Genomic DNA, 15,896 nt, shown 5'->3' with positions numbered 1-15,896 from the left:
CTTATTTATAGAAATAAAATTGAGTTGACCTTACCACATACCACCGGGTTTGCCTATCACACCCTTGCCTAACTGCTGCTCAAATACAAAAGCCTAGACCTTGTGGTGTGGCTTATTCATTGAAACAGTATGGCAACCCTCCTTAGCAGCCTGTAGTGATAGGAAAAAACACTCTTCCTGTCGTACAGGCATTGACTGTTGCTTTAAGATCTGCATGTTTAGAGCTAGAGTGAAACTTCTGAGAAATCACCTCAGCAAACAGAGTCCCTCTGTACCGTTAACTCCTAGGGCTCCATTTGGCTGCCTGCAGCCCTGTTGACAAGGATGTGAGGTCCTGTCCTGGCTCATCAGGAGAGTGCTGCGATTGATTAGTGATGTCTTCCAGCATAGGAAGTACCTGCACCTGGGCTCTATGGTCACTAAACAATTTAAAAGTCTCTCATTTTATAGATTATGAAAACAAAAGTCCTGCAGAGACCAAGTCAAAATGAAAATCCAGTTCTTTTGACCACTTGCTCTCATTATGTTACCATAGCTCAAAAATGGACTGGAGGCCCACCCTCCCTTATCAACAGTTCTAAAATCCAAAAAGCTCTGAAAATATGTAACTCATATCAGGGAGGATCCTAACTTGAACATGAAGCTATTTACAGTATTTACAGCATTTGTTTACAGAGTGTTGCCCCAGACCTTGCTGGGAGGCATTATACATTACATAGTACATGCTCAGTATTTCTTTTATAAAATCTGGAAAAAAGCTGAAATCTGAAGCACTTCTGGGTCCAGATGTATTGGATAAGGGGTGGCAGGGCCTGTACCACTGACCCGTCAGCCAACAGGGGTGTGGTAGGTGTCATGGCCTTAAGATGCAGACGTGACTACCTTCCCTGGGGCACATAACAAGAAGGACCTGAATAAGGTAGAAGACCCAGCTCCACCTGGGAATCAAACCATTGCCCTGATCTCCCCAGTCGGAACAGGAATAAAAATACCTGTTTCACACGTCCTGCAGTTGTGAGGATGAAGTAACATCGTGAATGTACATCTTTCCAAATGTGTACGGGGCTACCTATATCTAACCACTATCATCCCAATGACCAGCACTAAGGCAAATCTGCCTGTTTCACTAAACAGCATCCAAGTTCCCAGCTATCCTCTTACCATGTGTTGTTTTCTTCCCTTGAGGCTGGCCTCGGCATCCTATTAACCTGATTTCAACCTATTCAAAATACTAGTGAGCAAAGAGGTAGGATAATGAAGAAGTAACTGTAGCATCTACCCCAAGTTCTACATAAGCTCAAAGGGGACTCTGACTACATGTTTGCTTCAATCCTTCCTTCCATGAGATAATCACAGCAGAGTTGAAAAAACACTACAGATATAAATGCAGAAATCCAGTGTACCCTGACTTGCATAAGACTGAATACTGTCATGCCCAAGCCAAACTCTGATATTTTTCCATTATTTGGACTTCTTCAGGCAGCAACCGATAAATCACTACAAATAAAAAGGGTCCCTGTTAACCAGAAGCACTACCTCCTAAAAGAAACTGACTCCTCCACAAGAGATTCTACAATGCTGAATACACACCAATATTTGGGTTGAATTTAATTTTCACCCATTCTCCACAGCCCTCGGGAGATTTTAGATCAGACTGGTAAGAAGTGCATATCGATTCAGGTCTGGAGTATTTTATTAGAAAATGGGGCACACTTTCTAGTGATGATCTTTTTTTTTTTTTTTTTTTTTTTTAACACAGGGTTTTGCTCCATCATCCAGGCTGGAGTAGAGTGGCATGATCATAGCTCACTGCAACTTCCGCCTGCCCAGCTAAAGTGATCTCCCACCTCAGCCTCCCAAGCAGCTGGGACTACAGGGGCATGCCACCATGCCTGACTAATTTTTGTGTTTTTTGTGGAGACAGGGTTTTGCCATGTTGCCCAGGCTGGTGTTGAACTCCTGGCTTCAAGTGATCCATCTGCCTCGGTCTCCCAAAGTGCAGAGATTACAGGCGTGAGTCACAGCACTTGGACTCTAGTGATGATCTTTCATTGGAAATTTACTACAAATCTAACAAGACAGCTTTACTTTAATAAATTTATAGCTGATTTCCCTTGAATATTGTTGATAATCCTGGAAGACTGATTGTTCTTTAAATCTCCCCAGAGCTGCTCAGATAAGGATTATGGTCACTAACTTCAATAAAAACTGCTTGAAGATTTTTTTATAGCAGATGTTGGGCCTTGTGTATACAATGCAATTTTGAAGACATGACAATATACTTTTAGATATTAGAGTTAAAATAAATTATGGCAGAAATTTGGAAATCTTTAATCCTTACTGTGCAAATCTGAATTGCATTTTGGAAACACGTGGGATGCCTACTAAAGCTCCAGTCTTGGTTTCTCACCAGAAACCAGAGTTCCTTCTAAAGAAGAAGGCCTGGGGGCAGTGATGAACTCTGTTTTAAATATGTCAAAGTTACAATGAGAGGGGGGATTAAAGTAGACATACAAAAGTGAGGGCATTCTAACTAATTTTGGGGTTAATCACTTAATCTCTTCGAACATTTGTTTCTTCATCTGTACAAAAGAAATGGTAATGTATTGTCTGTTTCACAGGAGTGTTGTGAAAAGACATAACTCGATGAGAAAAAGTGTTGTGAACTCTAAATCACATGTATAAGATCAGCCTGGCTGGGTGCAGTGGCTCACACCTGTAATTCCAGCACTCTGGGAGGCTGAGACAGGAGGATCACTCGAGCCCAGGAGTTCAAGACCAGCCTGGGCAACACAGTGAAACCCTGTCTCTACAAAATTTTTAAAAACTAGCCACGCATGTGCCTGTAGTCCTAGCTACTCAGGAGGCTGAGGCTGAAGGATAACCTGAGCCCAGGAGTTGGAGGCTACAGAGAGCTTATGATTGTGCCACTGTATTCCAGCCTGGGTGATAGAGCAAGACCCTGTCTCAAAAACAAGAAAAAGAAAAAGAAAAAAATTAGCGTGTATCCACCACTACTACTGCTGCAAGTAGCCTGGGAAATCCTGATGCATCTCAACTAGAATCATCTTCTCCTTTAACATCAGCTCTTCCTCCAGACACGCCTGTCCATCCTGATGACACCTCATTCTCCCAGGCATCCAAGCTTAGAAACCTGGTCACGCTACCTTGTTCCTCCAGCCTCTCTGATGCAAGAATGATCCCTCCTTTTCAAAATATAAATCTGATCAGCTCAACCCCTTGCTTGATAATCACTGACAATCTCCAATTGTTCTTGAAGAGTCAAAACACGTAAGTCGCCCCCAAGACCCTGTCTTGTCTGGCCCTGCCCCACCCCCCACAATGCTTTCCCTGCTTCTGCACTCCAGTCACACTGGCCCCTTTGGCTCCTCCAAAGCCCGCTTTCCTGCCAGCTATGGAGCCTTTGCCACACTGTTCCTCAGCTGGAACTGCCAGCCCTAGGGGCCATGTCCTCTGCAAAGCCATCCTTGGCTTCATGGAGCTGCCCAAGTGCTAATGTAATTGGGGTGAACAGAAACCTATCCCTCATGTCACAGCACTTGTTACTGTTTGAAATTATGTATTATGTGATGTCTCTCTCCCTCCCCAACTAAAACGTCATGAGAGCAGTGATTCTGTTTTACTCCAGTATCATAACCTCACTATTTAGCACCTATTGGGTACTCAAAATATGTTACGAGTAAATCAATCAACCTTGGGATCCTCTCCTCACTGTCGATATATTTAAGCTAAGAAAAATGTATAGGGGCCGGGCACAGTGGCTTACACTTGTACTCCCAGAACTTTGGGCAGCCGAGGTGGGAGGATCACCTGAGACCAGGAGTTTAAGACCAGCATGGGCAACGCAGCAAGATGCCATCACTATAAATAATTGTGAAAATTAGCTTGGAGTGGTGGCCTGTGCCTGTAGTTCTAGCTACTAGAGAGGCTGAGGTAGTATTGCTTGAGCCCAGGAGTTCAAGGCAGCAGTGAGCTATGATTGTGCCACTACACTCCACCCTGGGGGAGAGTGAGACCCTGCCTCGAAAAGAAAAAAAAAATAAATAAAATATACAGGAAAGAGGAAAGTGAGCTAACGAAATATCTGATATGTGTTTGGAGGCACTGAAATAAGTGCTCAGTATTTAATATCTGTGATGGTTAATAGTGAGTGTCCACTTGATGGATTGAAGGGTGCAAAGTATTGTTCCTGGGTGTGTCTGCGAGGGTGTTGCCAAAGGAGATTCACATTTGAGTCAGTGGACTGGGAAAGGCAGACCCACCCTCAATCTGGGTGGGCGCCATCTAATCAGCTGCCAGCATGGCTAGGATAAAAGCAGGAAGAGGAACATGGAAGGACTAGACCTGCTGAGTATTCCAGCCTCCATCCTTCTCCTGTGCTGGATGCTTCCTGACCTCAAACATCGAACTCCAAGTTCTTCAGCTTTTGGACTCTTGGATGTATGCCGGTGGTTTGCCAGGGGCTCTAAGGCCTTCAGCCACAGACTGAAGGCTGCACTGCTGGCTTCCCTACTTTTGAGGTTTGGGGACTTGGACCAGCTTCCTGGCTCCTCAGCTTGCAGATGGTCTGTTGTGGGACTTTACCTTGTGATCGTGTGAGTCAATACTCCTTAATAAACTCCCTTTCATATATACGTCTATCCTATTAGTCCTCTCCCTCTAGAGAACCCTGACTAATACAATACCTCACTTATTCATCACAAAATCCTACCAGATTGTATTGGTTTTCCATTGCTGCTGTAACAAATTACAATAAACTCAGTGCTTTTGAACAACACAAATTAGGATACATTTCGGTAGGTCAGAGACCCAACCCTAGGCCAACATCAAGGTGTCAACAGAGCTGCGTGCATTCCATAGACTCAAGGAGAATCTGATTCCTTGCCTCTTCCAGCTTCTAGAAGCTGCTTCGGTTCCTTGTTTCACGCATGGTCTCTTCCTCCATCATCAAAGCCTGGAACATCACATGTCTCTTGTCATTATCCTATAGCCACATCTCCCTCTGACCTCAACCAGGAAAGAGTCTCTGCTTTAAGGACTCATGCGATTAAGCTGGGCCTGCCTGGATATTCGAGGATAATCTTGCATCTCAAGGTCCTTAACCTCGGTCCCAGAGGCAGAGTCCCCTGTTCCACGTAAAGTAACGTGTTCACGGGTCCTAGAGATCTAAATGTGGACATATTTGCCATTATTCTGCCTAACAAATAGATGGTTTGTCCCCTTTTTATAGTGGGAGAAACTCAAGAGCTAAAAGCTACAGCACGAGGAGGTGAGGGATGCAGGATTCAGCTTATTTTTGGTTTTCCAGAAAGCAGGTCTGTCTCTCTAAAATGGTTGCTTCTCCATTTTAATAACTATTTAATAATTAGAGTAGCATAATGAAACATTTCTGAGAAAGTCAATGAGACGTAACTGCATTCACTACCCAGGGCTGCTGCAAGGAACGGCCATAAACTTGGTGGCTTAAAACAACAGATATTTACTCGCTCACAGTTCTGGAGTCAGAAATCAAGGCTGTGCAGGGCTGTGCTCCCTCTTCCAGCTTCTGGTGGCTCCCATCTTGTGGCAGCATAACTCCACTTTCTGCCTCTTTCTTCACTCGGCCTTCTTCCCAGTGTTTCTGTCTGATAGGGTTTGGTTGTGTCCCCACCCAAATCTCCTCTTGAATTGCAACTCCCACAATTCCCATGTATTGTGGAAGGAACCTGGTGGGAGGCGGTTGAATCATGGGGGCGGGTCTTTCCCACGGTGTTCTTGTGATAGTGAGTGGGTCTCATGAGATCTGATGGTTTTATAAAGGGGAATTTCCCTGCACAAGCTCTCTTCTCTTGTCTGCTGCCATGTTAGACGTGCCTTTCACCTTCCGCAGTGATTGTGAGGCCTCCCCAGCGGCATGGAACTGTAAGTCCAGTAAGCCTCTTTCTTTTGTCAACTGCCCAATCTCGGGTATGTCTTTATCAGCAGCATGGAAACAGACTAGTACACTCTCTCTCACATTTCCCTTGGCTCTCCTCTTATAAGGACACCTGTTGTAGGATTTAGGGTCCACCCTAAATCCAGGGCGATCTCATCTTGAGATCCTTTAATTACATCTGCAAAGATCTACTTCCAAATAAGCTCACATTCTGAGGTTCTAGGTGGACATGAATTTCGGGGGATAAATATTCAGGCCACTATAGTGACATATACAGAACTTACAATAAAAATGTAAATGTACCATCGAGTCAATTGCCTAAGAGGTAGCAGACACCTCTTTAAATGCTCACACTAGCTGTGAAGATCAGCCTCCTCGCTGCGTGGCCCGCTGTCAGAGTGAACTTCAGCAAATATCACAGGAGCCCCTGACAGCATCTTCTCTGACACAGGGAAAGATAAAAAGCAGAAATATAAAAACCTGTCACCCATCTATTTCTGTATTCCTTGTATCTAATTGTTTCTTTCTCCACTGCCCCCATCTCTTTCCATATGACAGTTTAGCAGGCACCCAAGGAATGGAACAGTGCCACTCTCAATACAATATTTATGACATGGTTAAAGAATAATAACTGTGGTATCTATTTTAATTTCCATTTTAATCTTCTGTCCTACTTTTGAAAAAAAAGCCCAAAAAAGTACTGTAATTCAAGCACAGAGATAAGCATACATACTCAAAACTTTCTTTTTTTCTTAAGAGTCAGGGTATCACTCGGTCGCCCAGGCTACAGTACAGTGGTACAATCAGAGCTCACTGCAGCCTCAAATTCCTGGGCTCAATCGATCCTCCTGCCTCAGCCTCCTGAGTTGCTAGGACTACAGGCATGAACCACCATGCTTGGCTATTTTTATTTTATTTTTTGTAGAGATGGGGGTCTCACTATCTCTACAGGATTGCGCCCAGGCTTGTCTGGAACTCCTGGCCTCAAAAGGGATCCTCCTGCCTCGGCCTCCAAAAGCACTGAGATTACAAATGTGAGCAACCACACTCAGCTCCATAATCAATACTCTGGAAGGAGCTTTCTTGTTGTTGCTATTGTTCTTGGTTTTATGGGTGTGGGAAAGGGAGCCGTGTTGGTGGAGTCTGGTGTTACGCATGCTGAGTGCAAAGCACACCTGGGGAGGCATGGAGGCCTCACTGAGGATGTGGGAAGCATGCCCAGGGCTGATCCTGAGAAGAAAAACCAAATTTAGAAATTTTTCTTCTTAAATATTTTGAGCCTCATACTTGTAGCCCTTCATAAAAAGCTTCTTCATAGCCCTCATATTAACAACACAACCAAATACGAGAGTTAAGGAGTTAATAGTTCATATTTAAGGAATAGCCTGGGGGTCCTGCAGACCTGGGTTGGAATAAGACCTTGGGCAGGTTGCTTAACCACACCTAGCCTCAGTTTCCCCAGCTGTAAAATGGACAACTGTCTCTAGTTCATGTTATTGTAAGGATCACATGAGACACTCAGCAGTGTGCTTTGCTGTGGAACAAGCCCCTGACCATGTTAGCTATCAGAGTCTCACTAGGCCCTAGAAGGAAGCAGGAGATATCTGTATTCCCATTCGATAGCCTCAAAGAAGTCAAAAGCACACACAACCAGTGCTGCAGGGCTGGAGACATGAATGGCAATTAAACAACTATAAATCCCTGTGAACTCTCAGTTGTAATTAAATTCCTGGCAGAATAAGGTACTTCGTAATACAGTTTTATTGTTCTCCCAAACTATAATCCAGCCAGCAAATTATGTTTGAGTTTTTTAAACCACCTGAACCATAAGAGAATTCATACCAATTCTGAGTATAAAATTTCTATTGTTGGGGAAGTAACTGTCCCCACAGTCACAGGCAGAGCCTATGAAGCCAAACGAGCACTGATGTTTAGAGTCCGCAACAAAAAGGTGGAGACTCGGTAGAAAGTAATCTTCATCGTGAACAGGCCAAATCTGCCCCTCTGCCTGTCCTTGAAAATAAAGTTTTATTGGAACACAGCCATGATCATTCATTTGTGTATAGCTGTGAGAAAGACGGCATGGCCCATAAAGCCTAAACCATTTATTATGTTGCACTTTACAGAAAATGTTTGCCAACCTCTGCTGTAACAGAAGACATATAATGGGGCAGCAATGGGGAGAACCTGAAAATATCTTAAAATGCCAAATTGCATTCCTAGCGTTCTCGCCTGGTACTTTCAGTCTCATGAAATAAGGGTGCTTTATTTTTCACAAAGTAGCAGGGAAGGTAAATCCCCCAAGTGACATGAGCAAGAGGATCTTAAAGTTAGGAGGAATTTCTCCCAAGAAAGCCAGTGGAGGATCCTGACACTCGGCCACAGTGGTCTCAGTGGCCTCAATAGCTTTTTCTCCCCCGTGATGAAATTCCGCACACCTACACATAGGAAAAACTCACTTGGATTTTCTCGTCTTCCAGGGTTGGTGCTGGGCTAGATCCTTGCTCCAATTCCTCCTTTTCTGCCACTGTCTTGCAGATGTCTTTAGTCTGCCGGTTATCTGGAGGCTGCAGATCACTGTACTGTGATTTTGTTTTCAAGCTATTGGTGAATTCTTCAGAGTGAGTTTTTCTGAAGAGAGGCAAAAGGACATTCTCAAAAAACATTCTTCAACAGGAAGAGCTTTTCCAAAGCAGATGTCGACATTCAAATTACGTGAAAAACAGTAATAGACACCACTTACTGAGTGCTTCTAACATGCTGGGCCCTGTACCATCACCTGCCTCAGTTTCCCTCAGTGTAAACACGTTAACTTCATCCTCATCACAACCCTATGAGGAAGGCATTGTCATCCTCACTTTGTTATAAGAGCGCCAAAAAATTTTGTAATTCATCCAAGACCACATAGTGGTACAGCCAAAATCTGAATCCTGGTCTGCCCAACTCCTGGTTTACAAGTTAACCTATTAGAACATACCATCTCCTTCCAATCGATCATTAAATAATTCCTTTATCTTCATATGTCCATTGACAGTTTTAAAGTTACAGGCACTAGTGGGCAGCATCCAGCCCTTGAAAGTCCAATGCACCATCCATTGTGCCACAGAGTCTGCTTTGCATCCCTAGCCCTTGGGAACTAAACTGTGGTCCTCATGTCTGTCCCAATTTCCACTTCAGCATCTCAGAGTAATGCTGTCAACATCACTGCCCAGAGCCAGAGGAGGACACCCAGAGCACCCCAGGTGCCCAGCAGAGGAGTGCCATCACCTGCCTCAGTTTCCCTCCGAGTTACCTTCCTATATCTGCAGTTGATATCACTTCTCTATTGAAAAACCTCACTGTCCACAGAATAAGGTCCAAACTCCCAAATCTGGCCTCTGAAGCAGTTGCCCAAGTGTATTCCAAATGCTCAGAAGACCTCATCATTCCCCAAAGAACCATCCGTAGTCAAGTCTAGGGGTCTTGGTTAAGCCCTCTGCCTGCACTTTCCTTCTCGGCCTTCTGTAGCCGGAAAACCACTCCTTTCAAGGTTTGGTTCAGATTTCACCTCATCTGTGGATTGGAATGATAGGTCCCACCTATGCTTTGTAAACTCTGTTTATACCTTCATTATAGCCAAATCACAGCCTGCACTGGCCACAGTGAGCTGTGCATCTGTCCACTTCTCCTCCTAGACTGGAAGCTCCCTGTTTCTCTTTGAATTCCCAGTCCTTGCACTATGTAGGCACCTAAAGAGCCTGATTATCCAGCCGCCTGTATCTGAGTGATCTCCTTGGAAGGCCTGAAGCTCGCACAGTCACTGCATTTCTCACATATGTTCCAGATACTCAGCTGCGTCGGCCTGCACTGCTCTACCGTGACTCTAGGGCAGCCACGGGTGATCACTGGGGAACTCACACACTCATCCAGATCAAAACTGGAATGACAAGCAGGGAGAGGAAGCAGCAGATTTGACAGCACTGAAGACTTTCATGAGGTCTTTAGTACTATCAAAGACTTGAGACCAAAAGTCTAAATCAACCTTCTAAAGAGATCCAAAAGGTCTTTAGACCAAAAGCCTAAGTCAACCTTCCAAAGAGATCCAAAATGACTTTCGTGACCCTCCAACCCAACCCCATTCTCCCACCTGATACAGGAAACAAGGGGCGTGTTTGCAATGTTTTCTAACGTCTGGAGGGTCTTTAAGTCTCTGGTTGGTTTGCAGATCGCATACCTGAGCTCTTCTGCCTCCTGTTCTGCTTTCAGCCGGGCCCTCTCAGCAATAATTTCATCACAGAGCACATCATAGGGTTTATCTAGATGGTGTTCGCCCATCACCCACACCCAGACTTCCTTATCAGCTCCCAGCTTCCAATGAACGGATTTGCCATTCTCTGCAAACAAACACACAAACAAAAAGTTCAGATTGGACAAATATCTTTAGTCATAGATTACTATTTCCCTATATTCTCATCTAATGTATATATATTAGATGAGACAAGGAACTTCCAACTGCTCAGGAACATCTGTAGGTGGCAATGGCAGTGGTGGCAGTGAGTGGCAGCTTCAGTGAAAATAATTGTTTTAAAAATATTAGGGGTATGTTTTTTGCACGTGTTTTCTTTTGCTTGTTTGTTTGTTTGTTTTTTTGACACAATCTCGCTCTGTTGCCCAGGCTGGAGTCCAGTGGCATGATCTTGGCTCATTGCAACCTCCGCCTTCTGGGTTCAAGCAATTCCCCACCTCAGCCTCCCAAGCAGCTGAGATTACAGGTACCTGCCACCACACCTGGCTAATTTGTGTATTTTTGGTAGAGACAGGGTTTCACCATCTTGGCCAGGCTGGTCTTGAACTCCTGACCTTGTGATCCACCCACCTCAGCCTCCCAAAGTGTTAGGATTACAGGTGTGAGCCACTGCGCCCGGCGGCACGTGCCTATTTTATAAATGAAGAAACTGAAATGGGAAGAAAGCATTCATTGTATGCATTATCCTTTAGGGTAACAGAGCTAGCACTTCACATCATAATCTCTTAAACCTAACAATCTCCCTGTAACCCAGAATTCCATAGCTGAAGGGTGTGGCATTTGTACTATGTTCACAAGCTTCACTGGTGGGTAAAAAGCAGGTTTTATCATTTTATTTTACTTTTATTTTTATTGTATTTTATTTGTATTTATTATTTTATTTTAGAAATAGTGTCTTGCTCTGTCACTCAGGCTGGAGTGCAGAGGTGAGATCATAGTAGTTAGGACTACAGGCATGCACTACCATGCCCAGCTAATTTTTAAAATTTTTTGCAGAGACAGGGCTTTGCTTTGTTGCCCAGGCTGGTCTCAAACTTTTGGCTTCAAGCAATCCTCTTGCCTCAGATAAAGAGGCATTTTAGATTTAGACCAGCTTGAGTTCAAATCCTAGCCCTGCCACTTATGAGCTATGTGACTTGGACAACTTATTTAAACTCTTTAGGCTCAATTTCCTCATCTGCAAAATGGGAATACCAGTATCTACTACCTAGGGTTGCTGTGGGTTGGCAGGCTACCTGTGCCAAGTTCTTCCCCTAGTGCCTGCCACATAATAGGAGTTCAACAGAGGTTAACTGCTATCATTGCTAGCCTATTATTTACTTATATGGCTGCCTCGGAGATTCACACCAGCCTGTGAGAAGATAATACGACCAGGTAGTGTGATACTTGGTGAAGCTACTTAAATAACCCTTGTTTACAATTGGCCTCACAGGTTAGATTACATCCTAGTGCTCTTGAAATGCGGCCACATGGGTCATGCTCCCTTAAACCGGAGGCAGGTGGAGCATACCCAGGAGAGGCCAACAGAGATCATCCCTGAGTCTGTCAGGCCTGCCCAGGGCAACTGTGGGCTAAACATGGACCTCTAGTCAAGACCCAAAACTAGCAGTGGTGCTGACTGCATGGAAGAGGGCACCTGGCTGGTGCGTGTGCTGGGCCCTGTTTGATGAGCGAAACATCCACACTGGGATTGTGTCTTGTCCTCTCACACTAAGTCAAAGGAAGTTTCCAATTAAGGTGTCTTCTGTCCAATGTATTGTTGACTTTTGTACTGTGGCCTCAGGATACATTACCAAAGCAGGCTGCTCAAAGCCAGGCTCATGCTTTCTTTTGACCCTTTCTACCCTTCTTGGTACAATGGATACTCCTGCAGTATGTTCTAAACAGAGATACTGGGCAGGGGGAACAGACTCAGACTCTGCACTACCCAAGAATTCCCATTTACTGAGTTCACTGTGGAGAAACAGTGAATGTGGCCGCCAGGTAAGGAGGCGAAGGTCAATCCCTCCATGCCCAAATGGGGCTGGGCACCAGTGCCAGCTCCTGGCAAGCTCGTTGTCTGTTTGACGTAATGCCAGATGGTTCATTAACTTTAGAAAGCTGTCATACCTCATAAAACTCCCTTTATTACACTCTCTCAGGCCAACTAATAATATTTTTATGGTGTCAGCCTCTCAGCCTTCACCTAAGTAGTTCTCTGTGGTAATTTTTTTTTTTTTTTTTTTTTTTTTGACAGCAAGAGGAAGATGCCCAGAAAGGATGGCAGGGGAAGAAAAAGGATGAGCAGAGGGATTCCAGCAGCTCAGCTAGGACAGCCCAAAACAGCCTCCACAGAAGCCACAGGCTACAGGCAGGGCAGGAACTCTTAGGGAAAAGGAGCATTGCTGCAGGTGGGGAGAGATATCCTAGAACTGCATGTGAATAGTTGGGGCTTCAAAGCCAAACACCAAGAAGAGAGCAAAGGAGAGGAGCAGAGTCAAGAAAGCTTTAAAGGAGGGAACAGAGGGAACACGGTGACCATAAAGAAATAGTGGCTCTTGGCAAGAAAAAAGAGAATGAGATGTGAAATGTCAGAGTTAGCGAGATGTTGAAAAATGGGCTCTTGACAGAGTGGCACTGACAATGGTCTCTGTGCTGACTCCTCACCTCTAAGAGCTCTTCAGTGAGCTCAGAGAGCAGGGATACTGGAGGAGCTTCAAGTGGTTCCATGGAACTCCCTGAAGCTGTAGGAGGAGGGGGAACTTGTTCTAGTATAATGAGTGTTAGCTGGGATACCCTTGGCTTCACACCAGATGAGGAGATGACTTTCAAGGCCTTCAATGTAGTTCATTCTACAAGGCAGAAAATGAGTTTTTGCTATTAGCAAGATGTAGAGCTAGATGCTGCAGATGATACAGGAATGAAAGGAATGAAAGAGATGTGCCCATTCCCCTGCAAGTAACCCAGAGTCTACAAGAGAAGGAGCAAGACATTAGGTGATTCATTTGATGAATTTTCATCACAGATCTAATACGTGTCAGGCACTGAGGTAGACACAGTGTATTCGTCCATTTTCACATTGCTGATAAAGACATATCCAAGACTGGGCAATTTACAAAAGAAAGAGGTTTAATTGGACTTAAAGTGTCATGACTGGGGAAGCATCACAATCACGGCAGAAGGCAAGAAGGAGCAAGTAACGTCTTACATGGATGGCAGCAGGCAAAGAGAGAGTGAGGAAGATGCAAAAGTGGAAACCCCTGATAAAACCATCAGATCTCATGAGACTTACTCACTACCGTGAGAACAGTATGGAGGAAACTGCCCCCATGATTCAATTGTCTCCCACCAAGTTCCTCCCACAACATGTGGGAATTAGGGGAGTACAGTTAAAGATGAGATTTGGGTGGGGACACACAACCCAACACGTGGGTTGGGGTTCACCAACCCACGCAGGTGAACACTTAGGACAAGACAGCCCAGTCCCTGTCCTCAGGAAACTAACATTCTAGTTATGGGAAGCAGACATGGATACTTAACTAATTATAAAATTATTAGAACTTCGAAAGGTGGTAGGGTGCAGTGCTAAAGGATGCTGTGGGAATGCTTAAAAAAAGGAACTAAGTCCCTGGAGGGCCAGTGCAGCATACATTATAACCACAGGGGATTTTCTACTAAGTCCAGTGAGGATTCAGGGGATGGAGAGATTGCTCTGGAAAGACAGAGGAGAAATAAGACAAGTTCTTTGTACTGAGTATGGGAGGATGGATATGGAATTTAGACAGAGAGCGAGGGTGTGTTTGACACTGGATGCAAAGAACAGTGTGACCAAAGAACAGAGAAGGGAATCAGCAGGCAGCCATGGGCAATAGGAAATGAGGGTCTCCACCAGGGCTGAGAGGGGCACCAGAAGTCACCCGCACGTGTGTGGCATAGGCTGACCATCACACAGGGGAGCAGAGGGCCACGTGGCACAGGGTCCCACACACCTGGCTAAGGGACTGAAATTTAGGCCCTGTACTGCAGTTGAGCCAGAAAGCTATAGCAAAACCCCAGTTTTACCCTTGACAAGTTATGAGACCATGCATACATCAATTTATGTCTCCAAGCCTGAGTCCTTCTATAATAAACAGAGGTAAGAAAGCCCTACCTCACATGCCTGCTGGGTAACAAATGCTCAGAATGTATCATTTCCACATTCTTTATCTGAGTGGCCAATGAAAAACGCATGAATATTTCTGAGCAGATGGTGCCAGGATCAGAAAGTGATTGAGGAAGCTCTGCTCCGCATGTCAGTATATATAGGATGGACCAGGGTGGCATGTGGTGGGTGTTCAGTCAGCATTTGGAGAGAGAATGGGGAGAGACTAGGGGTGAAAAGACCAGGAGTGAGGCAGTCAGGTCCTAAACAGGGCAGGCATAGGAAAGGACAGTGTTCAAGAATATAGGAAGGTTCAGGCCACTGGATTTAAGGAAGGACTCAAAGATGATGCCAGAGTCCTGAAACTCACTAACTGGGAACACAGCAGGGGACAGGCAGAAGTAGTGACAAGAAAATTAATTTGCTTAAGGAGTTTAAAAAAAAAATGAGCTGTTTTGGAAGCATAGACTATGTCATTTTTACTTTTACTAGAAATCCATATGAGGACATTCAATCGACATCTAGAATCCAGAACTGGAGTCCAGAAGTGAGGCCGAGATTAGCCACGTAGACATGGGAATGACTCTATAGATGGCGTCATTGAAGCCGATGATACAGATGAGCTCACAGGGAGAATGAAGCCAAGAAGAGAACCTTGGAAAAGCAGGTGCTTTATTCAGAGGGCGGAAGAAAGGGGAAGGAGAAGACAGTCCCGACTGACAATAAACATATGAAAACATGGAGGCTTCTGATGCCCCAAATAACCAAACAGTGGAGGAGACCAGGGAGAACATCCTGCCATGTCGCTGAGACAGGAAAGGGACAGGGCAGTGTCAAGCTCTGCTGAGATGAAGGGGAGGATGACGTACACTGAAAAAAGTCTCAGGCAGCCTCGGACTTCAGAGAGACTCATTCTAGTGACACCAGTGGGGACAGGCTACAAAGGCGGGATGGAAAGGATGGTGAGAACTGGTGCCGGCAGTCAGCGTGTGCTCTGGAGTTCATTGTGAAGAGAAAAAGGAGGATTCCGTTATTGGCTCAGCAAGTATTTACAGAGTGTCTGCTACATTCCTGGCACTGCTCCATAGACCTGAGGGACAGAAAGAGCACTTGAAGAGCACAGATGACTGAACGATTTCTTTAAATGGGGGAAACACAGGCAGGGAGTATACTTGGGGTGTGGGAAGAGGTGAGAGAAAGGATGTCAAGGATGATGCCCAGGGAATGATGGACAGAAGGAGGTGCAGGCGAAGAAGAAAGTGTTGACAAGGAGGTGAGGGAAGCTCCAGTCTGGTAAGAGAGGCTGAAAATGGAACAGAGAAGCACATTTCTGCACGCAGTGACCTCCGTAAGTGTGCTTCCTTAAGGTACATTTCAGGGAGCCTCATGGGACACGCGCGTGTCTTTTCCTACTTGAATACCGCCCAGGCATTCTGGATTTTCGTCTGCTTCACCTTAAAATTACATGCACTCTTTAATGAGAGGTGAGTGAAGGAGGGAGCTTTTTATAGCACTTCCGTTTAATTAGAGGGTTTTTCTTCCCAGTCCTTGAATCA

At 45.0% G+C, this 15,896-nt stretch overlaps 1 protein-coding gene across 5 annotated transcripts in view; it reads right to left on the bottom strand.

Annotated features, from left to right (window-relative positions):
* The window catches only part of SH2D4A (SH2 domain containing 4A), an 82,228-nt gene that overhangs the window by 52,360 nt on the left and 13,972 nt on the right, over positions 1-15,896 (bottom strand). For all 5 annotated transcript variants that reach the window (XM_026453901.1, XM_023216851.1, XM_023216849.2 and 2 more), the window contains 2 exons: positions 10,149-10,308; positions 8,395-8,566 (listed from right to left, as the gene is read on the bottom strand). In XM_026453901.1, the coding sequence (XP_026309686.1) occupies positions 8,395-8,566; positions 10,149-10,308 (332 nt within the window). The remainder of the gene's footprint in view (positions 1-8,394; positions 8,567-10,148; positions 10,309-15,896) is intronic.

This window comes from Piliocolobus tephrosceles, chromosome 7 (assembly GCF_002776525.5).
Source record: "Piliocolobus tephrosceles isolate RC106 chromosome 7, ASM277652v3, whole genome shotgun sequence".
NCBI classification, from domain to species: domain Eukaryota; kingdom Metazoa; phylum Chordata; class Mammalia; order Primates; family Cercopithecidae; genus Piliocolobus; species Piliocolobus tephrosceles.
The sequence above is the reverse complement of the archived record's forward strand: the minus strand, read 5'-3'. Positions and strand labels throughout refer to the sequence as shown.